General features: G+C 41.8%; 1 protein-coding gene across 1 annotated transcript in view; it reads left to right on the forward strand.

Annotated features, from left to right (window-relative positions):
• Window positions 1-22,555, forward strand: part of cast (calpastatin) — a 205,010-nt gene that overhangs the window by 123,243 nt on the left and 59,212 nt on the right. The window contains exons 18-29 of the mRNA XM_072281312.1: window positions 2,724-2,780; window positions 3,934-4,023; window positions 7,518-7,613; window positions 8,013-8,060; window positions 11,010-11,135; window positions 12,455-12,511; window positions 13,113-13,202; window positions 15,786-15,881; window positions 16,234-16,278; window positions 17,070-17,195; window positions 19,440-19,496; window positions 20,752-20,841. Coding sequence (XP_072137413.1) covers window positions 2,724-2,780; window positions 3,934-4,023; window positions 7,518-7,613; window positions 8,013-8,060; window positions 11,010-11,135; window positions 12,455-12,511; window positions 13,113-13,202; window positions 15,786-15,881; window positions 16,234-16,278; window positions 17,070-17,195; window positions 19,440-19,496; window positions 20,752-20,841 — 978 coding nt within the window. The remainder of the gene's footprint in view (window positions 1-2,723; window positions 2,781-3,933; window positions 4,024-7,517; window positions 7,614-8,012; window positions 8,061-11,009; window positions 11,136-12,454; window positions 12,512-13,112; window positions 13,203-15,785; window positions 15,882-16,233; window positions 16,279-17,069; window positions 17,196-19,439; window positions 19,497-20,751; window positions 20,842-22,555) is intronic.

Genomic DNA, 22,555 nt, shown 5'->3' on the forward strand with positions numbered 1-22,555 from the left:
TTCAAATGTCCAGGCCCTTGGCTCAGTGACTTCCTTTATAAACTGCTCCCATTTCTACCTGTTCTAAAAAGATTGGTCGGAGAAAGGTTTCAAAACTTTGAATTGCCCTTCCTAATGAACAAGATGTGAATTTTATTTTTTAAGAACCAATTTTAATCTATCTAGAAAACAAAAGCACCAAAAAACAGATATTGGTTTATACCCTGCCTGGCGATTCATAAAACAAAATCAATGAAATGCCTGTACAATATCCAGGATAAAGTAGGGGCCCCCGGGGATACTCTGCCTTTCAATTAGTCAGAGAAATCTATGTGATCAATAATAGTGGCAGTTTGTAGGGATCAATAATTGACTTCAATAAGTGAAGATGCATTGCAGTAAAACATATCTGTTTAGTCACAACAAAACAGATTTTTGTCTCAATCAATTCCATTTTACTGCCTTCACAAAATGTTGAGGTCAGAACTGAAGTAGAACACTCTCATCCTGATTCCTACCACAGACACTCATGGTGAACAGGGTAAAGGGTAGGGGCAGATGAAGACCTGCTAATTATTTCCTTTATTTTGCTGAATACAACTTGAGGTTGTACCTACTAGCCGGATTCCAATCCTAATCTAGCCAGATGTGATAGGGATGGAGGAATGTAACCTTCAGATTACTCATCATCTGTGCCTGTATAGCTTGAGGTCAAATGTAAGGACGTAAGAAACAGGAGCCATTCGGTAAGATCATGGCTGGTCTGGCTGTGGACTCGGCTCCATCTACCTGCCATTTCCCCACCATTCTTCATTCCACTGCTGTGCAAAATATATCCAACATTGTCTGAAGCATTATTTCATGGGGAAGCCTCTATTCATGGATTCCCAACCTTTGTTATACAATGGACCCTACCTTTAACTGTGGGTCCATAGACCGCAGGTTGGAAACTTCTGCTCTACGGTTTCTCTGGGCTGAAAATTCCAAAGATAGATAGATAGATAGATAGACATACCTTATTGATCCTGAGGGAAATTGGGTAAAGATTCACTACTCTCTGGGAAAACCAGCTTCTTCTCATCTTCTTTCACCATCAGGCTATTGAACTAGTGGGGATAACTTCACTTACCCATCACGGAACTGTTCCCACAACCTACAAAAATATACGGTACTCACTTTCAAGGACTCTTCATCTCATGTTCTCAATATTTATTGCTTATTTATTTATTATTATTATTTCTTTTATTTCTTCCTTCTTTTTGTATTTGCACATCTTGTTGCTTTTTGCACACTAGTTATTTGTCCGTCCTTCACTGATTCTATAGTGTTTCTTGTATTTTATATGAATGCCCCCCTAAAAACAAATCTCAGAGTTGTATATGGTGATGTGTGTGTGTATGTGTATGTATGTATGTATATATGTGTATGTATGTGTGTGTGTGTATGTATATATATGTGTATATATATATATATATATATATATATATACACACATTCTTTCATAATAAATTTACTTTGAACTTTGAAATGTATTCTCCCAAATCTTGAGGCTATGTCTCCCAGTTCTAGTTTCACCTACCATTGAAAAAATATTCCTGCCTTGATCTTATCTATCCCTTTCATAATTTTATATGTTTCTATAAGTTCCCCTCTCATTCTTTTGAATTCCAGTGAGTATAGTTCCAGGTGACTCCATCTCTCCTCATAGGCTAATGCCCTCATCTCCAAAATCAACTTGGCGAACCTCCTCTGCACTGCCTCCGAAGCAACTTTATCTTTCCTCAAGTAAGGAGACCAGAACTGTATGCAGTATTCCAGGTCCTACCTCACCAGTACTTTGTACAGTTGTAGCATAATCTCCCTGCTCTTAAATTCAATCCTCATAGCAATGAAGGCCAACATTCCATTTGCCTTCCTGATGACCTGTTGTACCTGCAAACCACCCTTAAGTAATTCATGCTTGAGCACTCCCAATTCCCTCTGCATAACAGCATGTTGCAGTCTTTTACCACTTACATAATAATCTGATCTGCTACACTTTCTTCAAAAGTGGATGCCCTGGCACTTACGAACATCGCATGCCCTCTGGCAGACCCTTGCCCACTCACTTTCCATATCTTTCTGCAGACTCACATCATTCATTACACTTGTGTAGTTTGACCTCAAGCATTCACCAGATCCACAGAAAAATAAAATGAGTCCAATGGTAGGTACTTCAAAATAATACTTCTGGTTCATTTCCCCCTATTGATACAAATCATGTCCCTCTATAGGCCGGAGCACCTCATATGACTGTGTTTATCACAATGAGTTCTTATGAATATGGGCAAAAATAGTTTCAGTAGCATGAAATTACTAATGAAAACTTATGATTAAAGAGAAATGATTAAAGATTAGTTTCATTTGTCACTTGTGCATTAAAACATCAAAGCATACAGTGAGTGATATGCATCATTTGTGTCATCGTTTGCGATGTTCTGGGGGGGCAGCTCGCAAGTGTTGCTATGCTTCCACTGCCGGTGTAGCATGCCTACAGCTTATCAACACTAACCCGGACACCTTTTGGAATGTGGGAAGGAACTGGAGCACCCGGAGAAAACCCATGTGATCACAGGGAAAATGAAGAGTCTCCTTACAGTGGCGGGAATTGAACCCCGATCTTCCGACCACTGGCACACAAGCTGTACCATGCCACCCAATGAATTCAAAGTAATAATGGAAATATTGCTTTCTTTCTTGCAAAGGCACCTCTGCAGGCTTCAACGGCTGCTTCAGTTTCTGCAAGTCAACCTGGTAAGAAGGTGAGTGGAAGAGAATAAAATGTGAAGTGTACAGCAGCTGTCAGTAACATTACAGAAGCAGATTGATTGAGGATGCCTTTGGAGATCATTCATCAGATCCCATTCAAAAATCATGAGAGTCTTTAACTCTTAAAGTTCAAACTAAATTTATTATCAAGGTACAAATACCTACAACCCTGAGATTCATTTTCTTGCAGGCATACTCAATCAATCCATAATAGAATAATAACCATAATAGAATCAATGAAAGACCACATGATCTTGGACGCTCAACCAGTGTGCAAAAGACAACAAACTGTCCAAATACAAAAAGAAAGAAATAATAATAATATTAAATAATTTTGAAAACATGAGATGAAGAGTTCTTGAAAGTGAGTCCATAGGCTGTGGGTACATTTCAGTGATGGGGCAAGTGAGGTTGAGTGAAGATATCCCCTTTGGTTCAAAGGTGGTGTGAGTCCTCAGACTCCTGAACCTTTTTCCCAATGGCAGTATTGAAAAGAGACTATGCCCTGGATGGTGGGTGCCCCTGACAATGGATGCTGTTTTCCTGCGACAGTGTTTCATCTCGATGTACTCAGTGGTGGGGAGGGCTTTACCTGTGATAGACTGGGGTGTACCCATTACTTTTTGTAGGATTTTCCACTCAAATGCATTGGTGTTTCCATGCCAGTCTAATGTCTACATCTGTGTTTCTGCTCTATTGATCAGCAAAATCATCTCCGACTTGAGTCTGCGAATCCAGCATACTCTTCCAGGTGCAGACTAAACACTCAGAGATTGGTTTTATATTTTACACTAACCATTGTCAGACACCTCTGACCCTTGCCCTCACTGTGCTTCTTGCTACATGTGGAAGTTCACAAGTGTAGGTTTTAATTAACCAGACATTCAGTGTGAATGTCTGGTTATTGTTCTTGAGAGACCTGGTGGTGAGTGGGCCCTACAGGAGAAGAAAGTTGGGAAATAACATTTTCCTCTGGTTTTTCACAGTCACATACCCCACAGAATAGGCTTAAATTTGTTAATGGAAATAAAAATTAAAATTTCCAAAAAAAACCTGCAAGAATCTAAAGTTATAGTATTGTTTTTTTTTCACTGGCTTGTAGTTTGAAGTTTTTCATGAACTGAAATTATATTTTTACTTGGAAAGGATAAAGATGCACTCGACCTGCTTGCACAAACCCTCCCATCAGAAGCGCCGGACCAGTCAGTTCCTAAGTATACTGGTCCTCCAGTGAAGGTACAAATATAATTTATTTCCAGCTATCTGCTGTCCTTGTAAGTGCTTCTTATCACAGCATCATATATTGGTCTGTTTTATGGTGAAGTCACTATTCACCTGTTCATGAAATCTACTTTTTCGTTGCATAGACCTATAAGTAATAACTAGTTTTATTAAGACCATAAGACATAGGAGCAGAATTTAGGCCATTTGGTCCACTGAGTCTGCTCCACTATTCCATCATGGCTTGTTTATTATTCCTCCCAATCCCATTCTCCTGCCTTCTCTCCATAACCATTGACGCCATGACTAATCAAGAACCTATCGACCTCCACTTTAAATATACCAGTGACTTGGCTTCCACAACCAACCATGACAGTGAATTTCACAGATTCACCACCCTCTGGCCAAAGACATCCCTCGTCATTTTTGTCCTAAATTGACGTCCCTCTATTCTAAGGGTGTGCCTTCTGGTTTTAGACTCACGCACAATAGGAAACATCCTATCCACATACACTCTGTCTAGGCCTTTCAATATTCAATAGGTTTCAATGAGATTCCCCTCTCATTTTTTTTAAACTTCAGCAAGTGCAGACCCGGAGCTATCAAATGCTCCTCATACATTAACTCTTTCATTCTTGTGGACTTTCTCTGGACCCTCTCCAATGCCAGCACATCTTCTTAGATAAGGGGACAAAACCTACTCACAGTATTCTAAGTGTGGTCTCACCAATGCCTTATAAAGCCTCAGCATTACATCCTTGCTCTTATGAGTCGTCTCGAAATGAATGCTAACATGGCATTTGCCTTCCTTACCACTGACTCAATCTTTAAGTTAACCTGTAGGAAATCCTGAACAAGGACTCTCAAGTCCCTTTGCACCTCTGATTTTTGAATTTTCTCCCTGTTTAGAAAACAGTCACCTTTAATTCCTTCTCCCAAAGTGCATGACCATGCATTTCGCTACACTGTAATCCATCTGCCACAGCTTTGCCCATTCTCCCAATCTGCTAAAGTCCTTCTGCAGACTCCCTGTTTCGTCAACACTACCTGTCCCTCTACCTATCTTTGTACTGTCCACAAACTTGGCCACAAAGCCATTAATACTGTCATCCAAATCATTGACATTGAACGTGTCAACAATGCCTCCACAATCTCTTCAGCTACCTTTTCAGATTCCTGTGGTGAAGTGCATCTGGTCCAGGTGACTTTACCTCAGACTTCTCAGCTTCCCAAACACCTTGTCCTTATTAATAACAACTACACTCATCTCTGCCCCCTGACACTCTCGGATTTCTGGCATACAGTGTGTCTTCCACAGTGAAAACTGATGCAAAATACATATTAAGTTCATCCATCATTTTTGTCCCCCTTACTACTACTCATACATAATTTTCTAGCGATCCGATATCGACTCTCACCTCTCTTTTATTCTTTATATGTATATCTGAAAAAGCTTTTATATTATTAGCTAGCTACCTTTATATTTCATCTTTTCTCTCCTTGTGGATTTTCTAGTTTCCTTCTGTTGGTTTTTAAAAGCTTCCCAATCCTCTAACTTCTCGCTAATTGTTGCTATATTATACTGTATGTCCTCTCTTTTCCTTTTATGCTGTCTTTGAATTCCTTTGTCAGCCACAGTTGTCTCATGCTCCCATTAGAATACTTCTTCATTTTTAGGATGCTTTCATTCTGCGTCTTCCAAATTTCCCCCAGAAACTCCATCCATTGCTGCTCTGCTGTCATCCCTGTTAGTGTCTCCTTCAATAATCTTTAAACAGCTCCTCTTTAATATCTCTGTAATTCCTTTTACTCCACTGTAATACTGATACATCTGACTTTATCTTCTCCCTCTCAGACTGCAGGGTGAATTCTATCAAAGTTCAGAGGAAATTTATTATTAATGTACATATATGTCACCATAAACAACCTTGTAATTCATTTTCCTCGGGGCAATCACAGTTAATACAGGAAACACAATAGAATCAATGAAAGACTGCGCCCAACAGGATGGACAGCAACCAATGTGCAAAAAAAAAACAAAACAAACTGTGTAAATATGTAAGAACATAAGAAATAGGAGCAGGAGTAGGCCATCCGGCCCATTGAGCCTGCCCCGCCATTTAATAAGATCATGACTGATCTGTCTATAAACTCAGCTCCATCTACCTGCCTTTTCCTCATAATCTATAATTCCCTTACTATGTAAAAGCCTATCTAACTGTTTCTTAAAAATATTTAATGAAGAAACTTCAACTGCTTCCCTGGGCAGAGAATTCCACAGATTCACCACTCTCTAGGAAAAACAGTTTCTCCTCATCTCCAAACAACAGGAATTCTGCAGATGCTGGAAATTCAAGCAACACACATAAAGGTTGCTGGTGAACGCAGCAGGCCAGGCAGCATCTCTAGGAAGAGGTGCAGTCGACGTTTCAGGCCGAGACCCTTCGTCAGGACTCTCCTTATCTCCGTCCTAAATCTTCTCCCCTGAATCTTGAGGCAATGTCCCCCAGTTCAAGTCTCACCTATCAATGGAAACAACTTTCCTACTTCTATCTTATCTATCCCTTTCAAAATTTTGTATGTTTCTATAAGGTCCCCTCTCATTCTTCTGTCCCAGGCAACTCAATCTCTCCTCATAGGTTAACCCCTTCATCCCTGGGATCAACCTGGTGAACCTCCTCTGCACTGCCTCCAAAGCCAGTAAATCCTTCCTCAACTATGGAGACCAGAACTGCACACAGTACTCCAGGTGTGGCCTCACCAGTACCCTGTATAGTTACAACAAAAAGAATGAGAAAAAAATCAAATGAATAGATTAGCACTAAATATTCAGAATATAAGATGATGGGTCCTTGAAAGTGAGTCTGTAGTTTGTGGGAACAGATCACTGATGGTGTGAGAGAAGTTGAGTGATTATGATCACTACCTCCCGAGGGTTCCTTGACCTTAAGCTCCATAATCAAACCTGGTTCATTACACAGCAATAAAGAGCATGGGAACGAGAGGATACAGCCTCAGAATACAAAGATCCCTTAAGAACAGAGATGAAGTCGAATTTGTTGAGCCAGAGGGCGATGAATCTGTGGAATTCATTGCCACAGATGGCTGTGGAGGCCAAGTCAATGAGTATATGTAAAGCAGAGGTTGACAGGTTCTGGATTAGTAAATTGCCAAGATTATGGGGAGAAGGCAGCAGAATGGGGTTGACGGGGAAGATAAATGAGCCATGATTGAATGGCGGAGCATACTTGATGGCCTAATTCTACTTCTGTTTCTTATCTTCTTTGAGTCTAAGATAGAGGCAGTAAAGCAGCATGGTCTGGGGAAGGAATTGCTGAACCTTAACTGTTAAACTGCTAGGCAGTCTTTTCAGTTCCTCACTAATTTCCTAAATGTTAGTTTTACCCTTTTAATTCCAAAAATAATCTTCTAAAGCACAATTAATTGCCAATGTATATTTACAATCAAGTGAATTTTGCTTTCATCAAATTATTTTCTCAAATTTTTAGGAACCAGATTCAACTAAGAAGAAGGGTGAACGAGTGGGGGAACGGGAAGACTCAATACCGCCTGAGTACAGATTTAAAGAGCAGCCTGATACGAAGGTTTGGTCTAACAACTACTTCGAACTAAGTCAATAATCTTCTACAGAGTTTGAATTTTAAAATTCTATCTATGCATGAAACAACTAGGAAAGATACTGTAGTTTTCCAGTGGGAAACAAATAATGCTAATATTCCAGGTTATGCAATTTGATGGAAAGTTATCAAACTACAAATCACTGAATAATTTTATTCAGTAACTTCCATTAATTAATTCTATCCAACTGAGATGCATTTTCAATTGGACACTGATATGATGTGATTAACGGTAGCAGTGCGTTAATGTGCTTCCGGATTCTGAATTACTTTGACATTTTGTGTTGCAGCTTAATTCTTGATTTCAATTCCAAATAATTCTGATGGGTATTAGACAAATCTGATGAAGTCTGTTTCTTTGAACAGGGCAAAGTGCAACCTGCTTCCTCTGATACTCCAGCAGCAAAACCAAAGGTAACGTAGCAATAGTGCAAATACGTTCCCCGCGGTAAAGTTCATCAGGATACGGTTCCATATGTAGACATTAATGTATTTGAAACCACTGCCATTTAAGCCACTATTGTCTTATAGACTGTACTGATGAATGTTCCCATTTCATCTCATCTCCAAGTCAGGATTAGAGCGTTAGACTATGAGGAGAGATTGAGTCGCCTGGGACAGTACGCGCTGGAATTCAGAAGGATGAGAGGAGATCTTATAGAAACGTAAAATTACAAAAGGGATAGATAAGATAGAGGCGCAAAAGTTGTTTCCACTGATAGGTGAGACAAGTACAGCAGGCAGTGAAAAAAGCTAATGGCATGCTGGCCTTCTTAACAAGGGGAATTGAGTATAAGAGCAAAGAGGTCCTTCTGCAGCTGTACAGGGTCCTGGTGAGACTACACATGGAGTACTGTGTACAGTTTTGGTCTCCAAATTTGAGGAAGGACATTCTTGTTATTGAAGGAATGCAGCATAGGTTCACAAGGTTAATTCCCGGGATGGCGGGACTGTCATATGTTGAAAGATTGGAGCGACTGGGCTTGTATACTCTGGAATTTAGAAGGCTGAGAGGGGATCTTATTGAAACATATAAGATTATTAAGGGATTGGACACGCTGCAGGCAGGAAGCATGTTCCCGCTGATGGGTGAGTCCAGAACCAGAGGCCCAGTTTAAGAATTAGGGGTAGGCCATTTAGAACGGAGTTGAGGAAAAACTTTTTCACCCAGAGAGTGGTGGATATATGGAATGCTCTGCCCCAGAAGGCTGTGGAGGCCAAGTCTCTGGATGCTTTCAAAAAAGAGATGGATAGAGCTCTTAAAGGTAGTGGAATCAAAGGTTATGGGGATAAGGCAGGAACTGGATACTGATTGTGGATGATCAGCCATGATCACAGTGAATGGTGGTGCTGGCTCGAAGGGCCGAATGGCCTACTCTTGCACCTATTGTCTATTGAGACTATAATTAGGGGACATAGCCTCAAGGTTCGGGGGAGTAGATTTAGGATGGAGATGAGGAGGAACTGCTTTTCCCTGATGATAGTGAATCTGTGGAATTCTCTGCCCAATGAAACAGTGGAGGCTACCTCAGTAAATATATTTAAGACGAGGTTGGATAGACTTTTGCACAGTAGGGCAATTAAGGGTTACGAGGAAAAGGCAGGTAGGTGGAGATGAGTCCATGGCCAGATCAGCCATGATCTTATTGCTTTGACATTTTGTGTTGCAGCTTAATTCCTGATTTCAATTCCAAATTATTCTGATAGGTGTAAGATGAATCTGATGAAGTCTGTTTCTTTGAACAGGGCAAAGTGCAGCGTGGAGCAGTCTTGACGGGCCAGATGGCCTACTCCCACTCCTATTTCTTATATTCTTAGGATCAGCATTAGTATTTCAGTTAATGCCAAAATCTGGAATCAGAATCAAGTTTGTTTTCAGAATCAGAATCTGGTTTAATATCATTGGCATTTGTTGTTATATGGCAGCAGTACATTGTAATATATAGTAATAAAAAATGAATCACAACAAGAAGGCTGGGGCAGGGAGTGGTGGCACAGGTACTGACACACCCAGCCTGAGATACTAGACAAGGTTGTCTGATTCCAAACTATTGATTTATTGATCATTACAGAATTTCTATCTTGTGCTTTCCACCCCCTCTCCTCTCCTTTCTCCTTTTCCCAACCATGATTCCCATCTTCCTGCCCCCCTCCCACTCTCAGTCCACAATAGAGACCCAGATCAAAATCAGGTTCTTCATCACTCACATATTTCATGAAATATATTTTTTTACGGCAGCAGTACAGTGTGATACATTAAATTGTTCCAGTACTGCGTAGAAGTCTTCGGCACCCAAGCTATATATATGTGAAAGAGATATTCTTTGGGATTCCAGAAACAAGATAGACAGAAATCACTTCCTCCTCTCCATTGGGCAGCAGCCACATGTGATCTGAAGGAGTGGTTCACAGCTTGCTGTCAGGGTGCCAGATTTACAAAGCCAAGTCGCTTTTCAGATACATTCACTAAGAAGACTGCAAGTAATCTGATACTGATACATATTGGCATCTGTGAAGGCACACATGCCATAGTTCTCTCTGCATCATCTACTGGCTACCTCAATGCATCATTTGCTAGAACTTCAGTGTTTTTTAAGCCTTGCCAGATCTGTGTTCAACAATTCTGTACCTTAGTGATATATTGTGGCAAGCCTGCGCCAATCAGTACTTTACTCTTTTGGGAGACTACCACAGATATCACCTACCTCTACTACTTCCTTCCTGTATATGATCAACAGACCTCTATCAGTCAGTACTGTACCCATAGTGTAGTGATAGAGCTGTGTCTACCAATTGCAAACACCTGAGTTTGGGTGATATGTACTCGTGCAGGACCTGACGTGATCCAGATCTCCTTACTTGGATATCTCAGCTCCATGTTAATGACCCAGGATACTCCATCTGGGACCTAAGGGCCAGCTTGGGAACTTTGGCTGTAAGAACAGCAATGGCAAGCTTTCGGGCCCATCTTGTTTTGTACAATGAACCCAAAGGGACGGAAGGAATCTTTGTGACACTAATGGAAATTACTTAAGTAAGTTTTTTTTTACACAGAAAATGATAGGTGCATGAAATGACTTGCCAGAGATAGAGGCAGAAACTATTAGATAGACACATGGATGATACAAAGTGGAGGACTATATAGCAGGAAAGGGCCAGATTGATCCTAGAGTAAGTTAAAAGTCTGGCACAACATTGAGGGCCGAAGAGCCTGTACTGTGCTGTCATGCACAATCTTCAGTGTCCTATGTACTACTTGTGAAGTGTTTTCTCAGTTGTATATCAAATAAAAATGGACATCTTTGGATTTATGTTACTGAGATACCATTGATGTGTTTTAACTATTGTTTCTTGTTGTCTCAGACTATGACAGAAAGCGATGTCCTGGATTCGTTGTCAGCTGACTTTGGTCAAAGCTCTCCGGCAACAATTTCAAAATGTTCGGCTGCAGTTTCCCAGTCTGCAGCGCCACCCTCTCTGCAGAAGCAGGTATCACTCCTAACATGGCCCTCAAGTACAGCTGTGTAGCAGGAGATTCACTTTACCGTCTGTTTACTCTCCACCACGTGCGATTGTCTCCTCATCCTTCTCCTTCACACAGGCAAACCCTGACTATTTACCTGTGGTCCTCTGTTGTTCCTGTGGATCTATGACATCAAAATTACATCAGCATCCACAGTCCCACGTGTGGGCCACCAAACGTAGCAGGACTGCATGTTCTTGTTACCTGTGAGCATCTGGAAAGAGGAAAGAAAATGTGTCCCTGCCCCCCCAACCCCCCGCCAATTGGTTAGAAAATCTTTTACGGCATTGCTAGCAAACGGAAGGTGGTAAACAATCTTCACCCCCCTCCCTGGACTGAGACAGTTCTATAAAATTTAGTCATCCTGCAAACCACAGATAGCAATATTCTAGTCCGGCTCCAGAGTTGCAGTTGTGGCACTGGAGCTCAGCGGCTCACTGCAAAAGGCTCCCTCCAGATTCTCTCACTACCTATCTCAGTGCACTGTGCATTGGTCTGATGTGTACGGACAGTATGAAAGAAAGCTCTTCACTGTATCTCGGTACATATGACAATAATAAATCAATTCCCGTTCCTCAGGTGTCATATTTCAGTGAGGGCACCCTTATGGAAACACTGGCTTTTTACTGGAGACATAAAGAGATACAACATAGAAACAGACCCTTCAGCCCATTTGGTCTGTGCAGATCACCATACATTTATATTAATTATTCCATATCTGTACTTTATATATTTTATTTGATGTAATTTTATTTGTCCTTTATGAGTGTTGTAAGTTATTTTTGGCTGCATGTGGCACCAACACACAGAGCAGATTCCTAATACATGTAAATTATATGGTTAATAAAGTTTCCTTAATTCTACGTTCATCCCATTTTTGTGCTCATCAACTCCTTCCAAGATTCACCGATTCACCTATGCACCGGGATGAATCTACAGCAGGGGTTCCCAACCTGTTTTCTGCCATGGACCAATACCATTAAGCATAGGGACCGAGGACCCCACGTTCGGAACCCCTGATCTGCAGTCTCCAATTAGCCTATCAGCAGGCACCTTTTTGGACTGTGGAAGGAAACCCTGAGGAATCAGACATGGAAACAGAGCTTGTCAACCTCTCAGCCTTGGATTGGTTTCCCCAGTAAGAATTATCCTGTACATATGCCGGCCAGACTTCACCTTTAAAGTCTTATAAAAATAGTCAAAATGGTACTGGAAACTTGAAGTTATTCATATCAACCTGAAAATCCTAAATATTAATTGCAGTGCTCTTTCTTTTCTTGCAAAGGCACCTCTGCAAGCTTCAACAGCCACCTCAGTCTCTGCAAGTCTTCCTGGTGGTAAGGTAAGAATCCTAAAAATAATATAGGTCCTTCAGCCCATAATGTTGTGCTGACTCTTAAACCAACTACAAGGTCAATTTAACCCCTCCCTCCCACATAGCCCTCAATTTTTCTTTCATCCATTTACTGTACAAAAAATCTTTGTGGATTATTCATCGACAGAGCTCTTAAAAATTCTGTTGACCAACTAGTAACCCAGAATTGCAGAATTCATCCTATAATCTAGCAAAATCTTCCCCCATCTTAACCAAATCACATTCACATGGATAAGTCCAAGCCACTCTTACAAAAGCATTGCAAACATCAAACAAATGTTTAATTTATTGCTAACATTGTTAAAGGTCTCCGATTTTTATTATGTGACTCCTTTCCCACAAGTAAAAGGTGAGGTTTAATAATAGCCATTATTAATAGTGGAGTTTAAAGTAATTATTCACCTTCACACCATGACAGGGCAGTTGTACATGAAGGAGAAATAGGAAATTAAAGTTTAACTGTAAATGGCTATGACTAGGGTTGTTCACTGTAACATATTTCATTGTTGTCACATTATATTCTGCAAAGGCTTTTCACCTGTTGAAAAAGTCGTCTTTTTTTTAAAAGGGCAAAGATCCATTTGACCTACTTGCAGAAACTCTTCCATCCGAGGCTCCTGATGATTCCGCTCCGAAATACACTGGCCCGGAAGTGAAGGTACAAGTCAATCGATCTGCTGAGCAACCTGCACAGTTTATTAGAGCAGCTGAGCAGGTCAGGCAGCAACTATGGAGAGGAATAAAGCCGGGATCTTTCATCAGGACTGGAAAGAAAGGTTGGGGGGGTGGTGGGAGAAGCCAGAATAAGAAGTTCGGGGAGGGGAAGGAGTACCAGCTAGAAGCTGATAGGTGACATTGGGTGAGAGGGAAGGTACGTGGACGGAGGAGGGGTGATGAAGTAGGATGCTGGAGATAATAGGTGGAAGAGCTAAAGGGCTGAAGAAGAAGGAACCTGATAGGTGAGAACAAAGGACCGTGGAAGAACAAGGAAGGGATCAGAGGGAGGTGGTAGGCAAGTGAGAAGAGCGGGGGTGACAGGAAAACCTGAAATGGGATTGGAAAAAGAGGGAAGGTGAGGGGGGAGAAATTACTGAAAGCTAGAGAAGTCAATGTTCATGCCATCAGGTTAGAACAGATCAGGTTGATCTGCTGAAACTTCTAGTGCTTGTGAACATTGTTATTACTGCACTGATTCTTTCTCAGTGAAGAATAAATAACAAAAAGATAAAGTCGCTTTGTTGATAATGCTCCTCTGTTCCCAGTGCAAGAACAGGAAAAAACAGCTTATAATTTTAAAGTAATTTTAGCATGAGATGTCATCCCTTGGTGTTTCACAGAAAGATTGTCAAACAAACTGTGTCACATTAAATGTCACATAAGTCACATTAAACAGAAAATGTCTTGATTTGTCAGTAAAAGCTTGATGAAGGTGGAAGGTTTGTTTATTTAGTCAATCAGAGTAGAGTGGGTCCTTCTGGCTCTTTGAGCTGTGCTGTCACAATAACCCCTGACTAACCTGACTAACCCAATCCTAACCACAGGATTTGGACTTCAGGAGGAAACCCGAGGACCCAGAGAAAACCCACAGAAACTTATTACAGAACAGAGCTGGAATTGAACTCTGAACTCAGAATGCCCTGAGCTGTAATAGCATCGCACTAACCGCTACGCGACTGGGGCTGCTGTGGTTTAAGGAAGTGAAAAGAGGGAGGGAGGGATTTCAGATATTTGTGTCTTAGCAGCCGGATGACAAACCTGCTAATGGTAGAGAAGATAAGCTTAGAGCAGATGAAGAGGATAGATTGAGATGCAGAGGGTGCTGTTGCTGAGAGAGGGAACCTGGATTGGAATCCATGATGCCATGGTGGAATTGGAAAGCAGTTCAGTCATCATTTAATACATAACCAACAAGCATCAGTAAACACAGGCGTACAGTATAAGTCGGGATGCTGGACGGGTATAAACATCGAATTATGTCAACGTTCCCCATCTAGTGCAAAAACAATCCATCAAAGGGTGCAGACAGCTGAATAGAAATATCCCATGTGGTTACACTGGAACACATAATGAACTGTCTATCTGCACTGCACTTTCTCTGTAATGGCAACACTAAATTCTCCATTCAGTTTACTTTTTAATTCTTCGTTGCATGATCTGTCAAAGCTTTTCACTTTATCTTCATACATGTGATGGTAATATATCAACACGAGTACTAAAATAGAACTTGACAATGAGCCATTTAAGAAATGGAACATAGAACGTAACAGCCCTTCAGTCCACAATGTTGTGCCACCCTTTTAACCTACTCTAAGATTAATCTAACCCTTCCCTCATACACAACTCTCCATTTTTCTATTGTCCATGCGCCTATCTAAAAGTATCTTAACTGTCCCTAATGCATCTGCCTCTACCACCACCCCTGACAATACGTTCCATGCACTCACTGCTCCCTGCATAAAAAAAAACTACCTCTGATAATCCACTAATATTTTTCTCCAGTCACCTTAAAATGATGCCCCCTCTCATTAACTCTGGGAAAAAGTCTCTGGCTGTTCAGTTTTAGCATCTTGTACACTTCTATCAGGTCACCTCTCATCCTCCTCCTCTCAGGGTAAAGCCCTAGTTCACCTAACCCACCCTCTTAAAGAATGCTCACTAATCCTGTATATTACAAAAAGAGTATTCAAAGAATTAGATTACATGAAAATTTAGACACAGAAAATGCATGAAGAGATAAAAAAACTGCAGATGGTGGAGATGCAAAAGTTGCTGGATGTGTTCAGCAGGCCGGGCAGCCATTACAGATCCATGAAGATACTGTCTGACCTGTTGAACATTTCCGTGCGAGAGAGTTACAAGCCTCCTGCTGACTGAGCTTCTAATGACACTTGCAAACAACATTTTCAGGCTTGAATAACATTTTCATTTAAACAGTGGATACACCAAAGCACCTATATAGACTTTGAATCCTTGCATTTATGTTAAATTTGGTCTGGTTAGCACAGTGCTTTACAGTATAGGCGACATGGGTTCAATTCCCACCAACGTTTGTACATTCTTGGGTTTGCGTAGGTTTCTTTCAAGTGCTTGGGTTTTCTCCCACAGGCCAAAGATGTACTTGTTGGTAGGTTAATTGAACATTGTAAATTAGGCTAGGATTAAGTAGGGGGATTGCTCGATGGACCGTGCTGTATTTCAATAAATAACTAAATAAATAAATATTTATTTCTTCTACTTTCAGGAATCAGATGTAACTAAGAAGAAGGCTGAACGAGTTGGAGAGCGAGACGACACAATTCCACCTGATTACAGGTTTAAAGAGCAGCCTGGCTCGAAGGTAAGGTTTGAACAATCCCTTTGAGATGGTTAAGAATTGTTCTAATTGCCATGTAAGGCACAGCTAAAACAAAAATATGCAACACTCTAAATTCAAAAAACGTGTGATACTTATGTAATTTATTTGCAATAGAAATACGTTCCTGAAGGTATGAATCATAATGAAATTACACAACTGTTAAAGCATAAATCAGTGTGCGGATTTATATTCTAGTAATTAATACTGCAACGTAATAAATATTTATGTAGTTCAATCTTGCTTTATTTGTTTTACTAATTTATGAGTTGCTTTCAAATTTAAATAACTTTTATTATCTCTAATAAGGATCTGATAATTTTGTTTACTGCAATAGGATAAACTGGCTTCTTCTTCCACTGATACAAAAGCAAAACCAAAGGTAATTGAAATAAAAATTTCTAATATAAATTTCCAACTTAAAAAGCTTTAGAAGCAAGTGATGAATTTTTTTTACACATTATTGATCCCTTTTCATGTAATCTTTTGGTTAGGCATGTAATTGTTAGAATGGCCATTTAAAGGAGTTTGGAGCAAATGATGTGGGCAGGCAACTATGGTCTTTTGACCACCATTTTTCTTTTATCCATGTGCTATTAACAGTGGCTCATCGTAACACCTCATTCACTTGAATGCCAAAGCAGCTTCTTTATTCTATAGCCATCCTAATGAAAGATGTTAAAGCTACTGTTTTATCACAAATTGCTATTTTCAGATTTTGCAATTTTAATAACGGGACTGTTCCTTTTAAAGGAAATTACTTGATTATTTTGCTTTCGTTAGGGTGACTAAGTGACGCAACAGTTAGCCTTGCTGTCACCTACCTTCAGTGTCCCATAGTTTGACCCTGAGCTCTGTTATGGTTGCCCTGTGGCGCTTGAGTTTCCTCCTGGACATGATTTCTTCCTGCATTCCAAATCCCTGCTGCCAGCTTAACCCAAGTTGGGTGGTGGGAGAATTGGAGAAGTGATGGGTTTGTGAGTGGGAATCATTTACCAAGAGCAGGGGGTTCCCAACCTGGGGTTGCTTAATGGTATTGGTCCATGACATAAAAATGGTTGGGAACCTCTGACAAAGAGTGATAGGAAAGTTCTGAGAACTAGCATTGACTCAGTGTTGAATGTGTTTGCCTCTGTGCTGCAAGGAACTGACATTAACTGTTGTCGTTCACAGACCATGTCAGAAGGTGATGTCCTGGATTCCCTGTCGGCAGACTTTGTCCGAAGTTCTCCAGCTCAGATTTCAAAATGCTCAGCCCCAACGGCTCACACTGCAGCACCGCCCTCCGTGCAGAAAGAGGTAGGAGTCCGAGTGTGAAGATTGGGAGAATGAAAGCAGAGGGTGGCCACATCCTGTTCCTGGTTCTGCGTTCTCATTGATCGCAATTAACAAAATTGGAGTAAATGGCGACCGGATAGCATTGTAGTGTAGCTGTTAGCGCCAGCTGTAAGATCAGGGTTCAGTACCTGCCGCTGTCAGTAAGGAGATTGTACACTCTCCCCAGGACTGCGTGGGTTTCCTCCCACATTCCAAAGTTGTATGGGTTAGGATTAGTATGTTGTGGGCGCTATGTTGGTGTCGAAAGCATGGTGATACTTGCGCGCCGCCCCCAGCCTATGGTATTCGGGCACCAATATAGCATACCCACAGTGGTCAGCAGAACAACAAAGGGCACAGCAAAACAGAAGCCAGCAAGCAACCACACAGGAACAGCAAAGCAAGCCCTTTTCCCACATCCCATCCACCCACCAGCACACAAACAGTCCCCCAAGAGCAGGACAGCAACAGCAAAGCAAGCCCCTTTCCCCCATCCCACCCACACACGCCGTCCCCCCATGTCCAGGACGGGATTCTGGGCCTCTAGTCTGTAGGTGACTTGTGGACTCACAGACAATGGTTCACCACCTTCCCCTGTGGACCCTTCAGCTCATGATGTTTTGCCGACCTTTTAACCTACTCTACGACCAACCTACCTCTTCCCTCCCACATAGTTCTCTCTCTTTCTATCATCCATGTGCCTATCTAAGAGCCTATCACAGACAGTGGGCCTCTGCCTCCCCAGTGGATTTCAGACTCAATGGACCACTCTCCAAATCTAGCTCTGGTGCAGATTCAGGGGAGGGACTGCAGTGAGTACTGAGCTTACATTTCACCATCATTATCATCACTCTGTGCCGTGTCAAATGACGTAGGCAATCGTCGTCTCCATGACCACAATTGCTCTTAGCAAATTTTCCTTCAGAAGTGGTTTGCCATTGCCTTTTACCGGGCAGTGTCTTTACAAGATGGGTGACTCCAGCCATTGTCAGTACTCTTCAGAGATTGTCTGGTGTCAGTGGTGGCATAACTAGGACTTGCGGTATGCACCAGCAGCTCATACGACCATCCACCACCTGCATCATGGCTTCACCTGACCCTAAGCAGGTGCTGCACCTTGTCCAGGGGTGATGGAGGGAGCGGATGCCTTACACCTCCTTTAGTAGAGACGTATCTCCAGCCTGCCACCCGCTTGCATTTGGCTGTATCACTTTGGCTAGGTGTTAAATAATAACCAACCCCTGTAGTGCTGAGCCTTTCAACACAAATAAAAGGCCCAGTGGAAAAATGCAAAAATGCTGCTTATCCTGCATTGACATCTTTAGATTACACAGCCACTTCTCTGTCTGGCTTGATATCATCTCCCTCTAAAGGCCTGAAGACTCATATAGAACTTAGAACAAAGAAATCTACAGTACATTACAGGCCCTTCGGCCCACAATGTTGTGCTGACCATGTAACCTACTCTAGAAACTGCCTAGAATTACCCTACTGCATAGCTCTATGTGTTTCTAAGCTCCATTTACCTGTCTAAGAGTCTCTTAAAAGACCCTATTGCATCCGCCTCTACCACCATCGCTGGCAGTGCATTCCACACACCCACCACTCTCTGTGTGAAAAACTTACCTCTGACTACCCCCTTGTACCCGCTTTGAAGCACCTTAAAACTCATCATCCCCCTCATGTTAGCCGTTTCAGCTCTGAGAAAAAGCCTCTGGCTATCCACACAATCAATGCCTCTCATCATCTTAATACACCTCTGTCAGGTCACCTCTCATCCTCCGTCACTCCAAGGTGAAAAGGCCAAGTTCACTCAAACTATTCTCATAAGATACGCCCTCCAATCCAGGCAACATCCTTGCAAATCTCCTCTGCATTCTCTCTATAGTATCCACATCCTTCCTGTAGTGAGGTGACCAGAACTGAGCACAGTGCTCGAAGTGGGGTCTAACTATAGCTGTAACATTACCTCATGGCTTTTGAACTCAATCCCACGGTTGATGAAGGCCATCACATCATTCGCCTTCTTAACAACACTGTCAACCTGCACAGCAGCTTTGAGTGTCCTATGGACTCGGACCCCAAGATCTCTCAGATCCTCCACACTGCCAGGAGTCTTACCATTAATATTACATTATATCACTGAAAAGTAGATAGAAAATCTTGATATTGTTCATCTAACATATGAATCCAAAATAACAGTTGAAATATTTTGTTTTTGCAAAGGCACCCCTGAAGGCTTCGACAGCTGCCCCAGTTTCTGCAAGCCAAGCCGGTTCCACGGTGAGTGAAAGTGAAAACTGAAATGTGAAATTCAGAGCAGCGGTTAATGAGAGGGAAATAGTGCAAGGCAACTGATTTAGGACACAAAGATCTATCTATCCCCGTTCAGATATGATTGCAAAAGTCCAGCTACAGCAGTGCCATCTGTGTTTCCATTGTTCCCAACCTTCAATCCTATAAAGTTATTTAAGAAAACCATGGTCACAGGGTAATTCCAACACACCCTTCCGGAAATAAACTGGATACTCAACCCCTGTCATTAACTTTTATTTGCATTGTTCTCCTTCGCACACGTGAAGCAAACTAACTCACAAAATCCAATTCTCAATTCACCAGTGATAATTATTTTCCCTCATTTCTAATGCTGGTCTCTATGAAGAGAAAGTTTTGAAATTACAGCCTAAGTGTAATTCTGGACAGTGTTTCTCACCCTCTGCACGCCACCTTGGCTGAACGAAGGAGCACTTTTAGTAATAGATGAAGATAACTGCTTTGCTCCAGAGAGTGCTCTGTGAGGTAATTCTTACCCTTGGCCATTAGGCTCTATAAATCTATTGCCGGGGAAGTGATGACCCCCCCCCCCCCCCCCGCCCCATTGGACTGTTTGCGGTTCCACTTTTTGTTCCTTCCACTTCTCTCCTAATTTTTATATCTGTGCATTTGTAATGCTGCTGTGACACTGTAATTTCCTTTGGGATCAATAATGTATGTATGTATCTATCTATTTAATTAATCCTTGCTTAGGTTATTTACAGCAAAATCCTTTAAAGTTCAAAGTAAATTTATTATCAAAGTACATATATGTTACCATATAAACCCATAAATATAAATATAAATTCATTTTCTTGAGTGCATACATACTCAATAAATCCATAATGGAGTAATAACCATAACAAAATCAATGAAAGACCACACCAACTTGGGCATTTGACCCATGTGCAAAAGGCAACAAGCTGCAAATGCAAAAAGAAAGAAATAATAATAATAAATAAAAAAAGCAATAAGTATCAAGAACATGAGGTCAAGAGTCCTTGAAAGTGAGTCCATTGGTTGTGGGAACATTTCAATGATGGGGCAAGTGAAGTTGAGTGAAGTTACTGCCTTTGGTTCAAGAGCCTGATGGTTGAGTGATAATAACTGTTCCTAAACCTAGTGGTGTGATCACCGAGATTACACTGCTTAAATTTGTCGTCAATTTGAAGTATTATATTTAAAAATATTTATTTATATATATATATATTTTTTAAATTTTAAGGGTAAAGATCCTCTTGACCTCCTTGCGGAAACTCTTCCATCAGAAGCACCGGACAACTCGGCTCCCAAGTACACTGGCCCTGAAGTAAAGGTGGAAATAAAAGCCTTTTCTTGGTCCCTTCATTTCTTATATTAGATCACTTTTCCGCAAACTAAGTCTGCTGTTTCTCTTGGGGGATCTAACTATTGTCTATTCATGATTGAGTAGAGATTCTACTGCATAACCCTGCTTCTTTTCAGTTGCGTGATTAACAATCCACTTGTGCCAAACTGAAGCATCGTAATAAGGTGTTTCTTGTCATTCCAGAAATTCAACATGCCATTTCTAGGCATGAGTCAACCTTGCACCCTAAGTGTGATTTCCATGTAGAATTCTGCCTGACGTTCTCTTGGAGGACAGAAGAACTTACACTATGTGGCCCTTCGAGCCCGTATTGTTGGGGCATTTCTGAGACACTGTGGTGTTCTGAACACAGCACCAGACTGGGCCAGTAATTAAACCATAACCCAAGAGCCCCACACTGCAATGTTCTGCTGATCTACTGCCATGATCAATGTCCTCATTCTGAGCTCAGTCAGCCACTCCCTACATAAATCATCCGGAACCCTGACTGCATCCCAGTTATTGGGTATCCAGGGAGGGGTAGCATCTCTTGTGTAGGGGCCATTCTGTGGGTGCTCACTCTCCATCGGTCCCCACTAAACACTCAGCTCTTACCTGTAGCTCCAGGTAGCTGTTTGCATGCAACAGTGGACACACCTCTTTGACAGGTGGGCTAAACCAGGTGAGGGTAGCCGGCTGGCCTCATACCCCGGTGAGATTGACTGGCCTGCTCTAGCTCCAACGGTCTGAGCAGATGAGATCAACAGTGAGATCCAATGGCCAGGAAGGTGGTTCTGCGATGCTTTGTGGAGAGCAAAGTGCATGACAAGGCACAGAAGAAATCATGGTCAACTACTTCAACCAAGGAAGACCCCAGTGGTGTTGACTACTCGTACCACTGGCCCTGGACCTCCAAAATCGAGAGATTGGAACTGTCCCAGGGCAACGGCTTTTCAACTTTAGAAACTCTCCCGCACAGGTTTCTTGCTGACATGGCAGACACAGCGAACAGCCAAACTATCATCCCAATTACAAAAACAGCATTGCAATACACAATCTATTACGCTGATTCTTAGGGTAGTATATGCAGGCATATACTGTACATATTTTGATAACAAATTTACTTTGAACTTTAAATTTTTCCCTTACCCTCATTTTTTAATTGTCCACTTCCCACCTGCGTCCATCCATTCACATTTCCCGGACTCTGTTGCTAACCCCACCCCCATACTCCTACTGCCACCCCACCCACAGCACAGCACACCCTGTCACTTGCACCTGATGCACTGAGCTGTGATGTTTACGTACATGATGGTTACAATAGTGTAGGCTGCGACACAGATCGCATGCTGTGTGTTGCAAGATCAGACTGTAGTCAAAGAAATTCCATCGCGCTAAACAAGAAGGGAACCCTCACACTGATGTCAGCCAGTTGTCTCACGCGGACCTGCTGGACCAGTTTGCTAAGTCCTTTGAGAAAGAACTGCGTGCCCAGCAGCCTGGAAACTCAGTTACAGAGAAATGGGAACTTATGTGGCACACCATCTAGAGCACAGCCTTGGCTACCTTTGGGAAGAAGACTTTGAAAATAAGTGACTAGTTTGAAGCCAAATCCAACGAGATGATCACCATCTCTGAAGCCAAACGTGCTGCCCTACCCAAGTGTAAGCGATGTTTACTGCCAGCTGGTAGTGAAAGAATG

Source organism: Mobula birostris, chromosome 17 (assembly GCF_030028105.1).
Source record: "Mobula birostris isolate sMobBir1 chromosome 17, sMobBir1.hap1, whole genome shotgun sequence".
NCBI lineage: Eukaryota > Metazoa > Chordata > Chondrichthyes > Myliobatiformes > Myliobatidae > Mobula > Mobula birostris.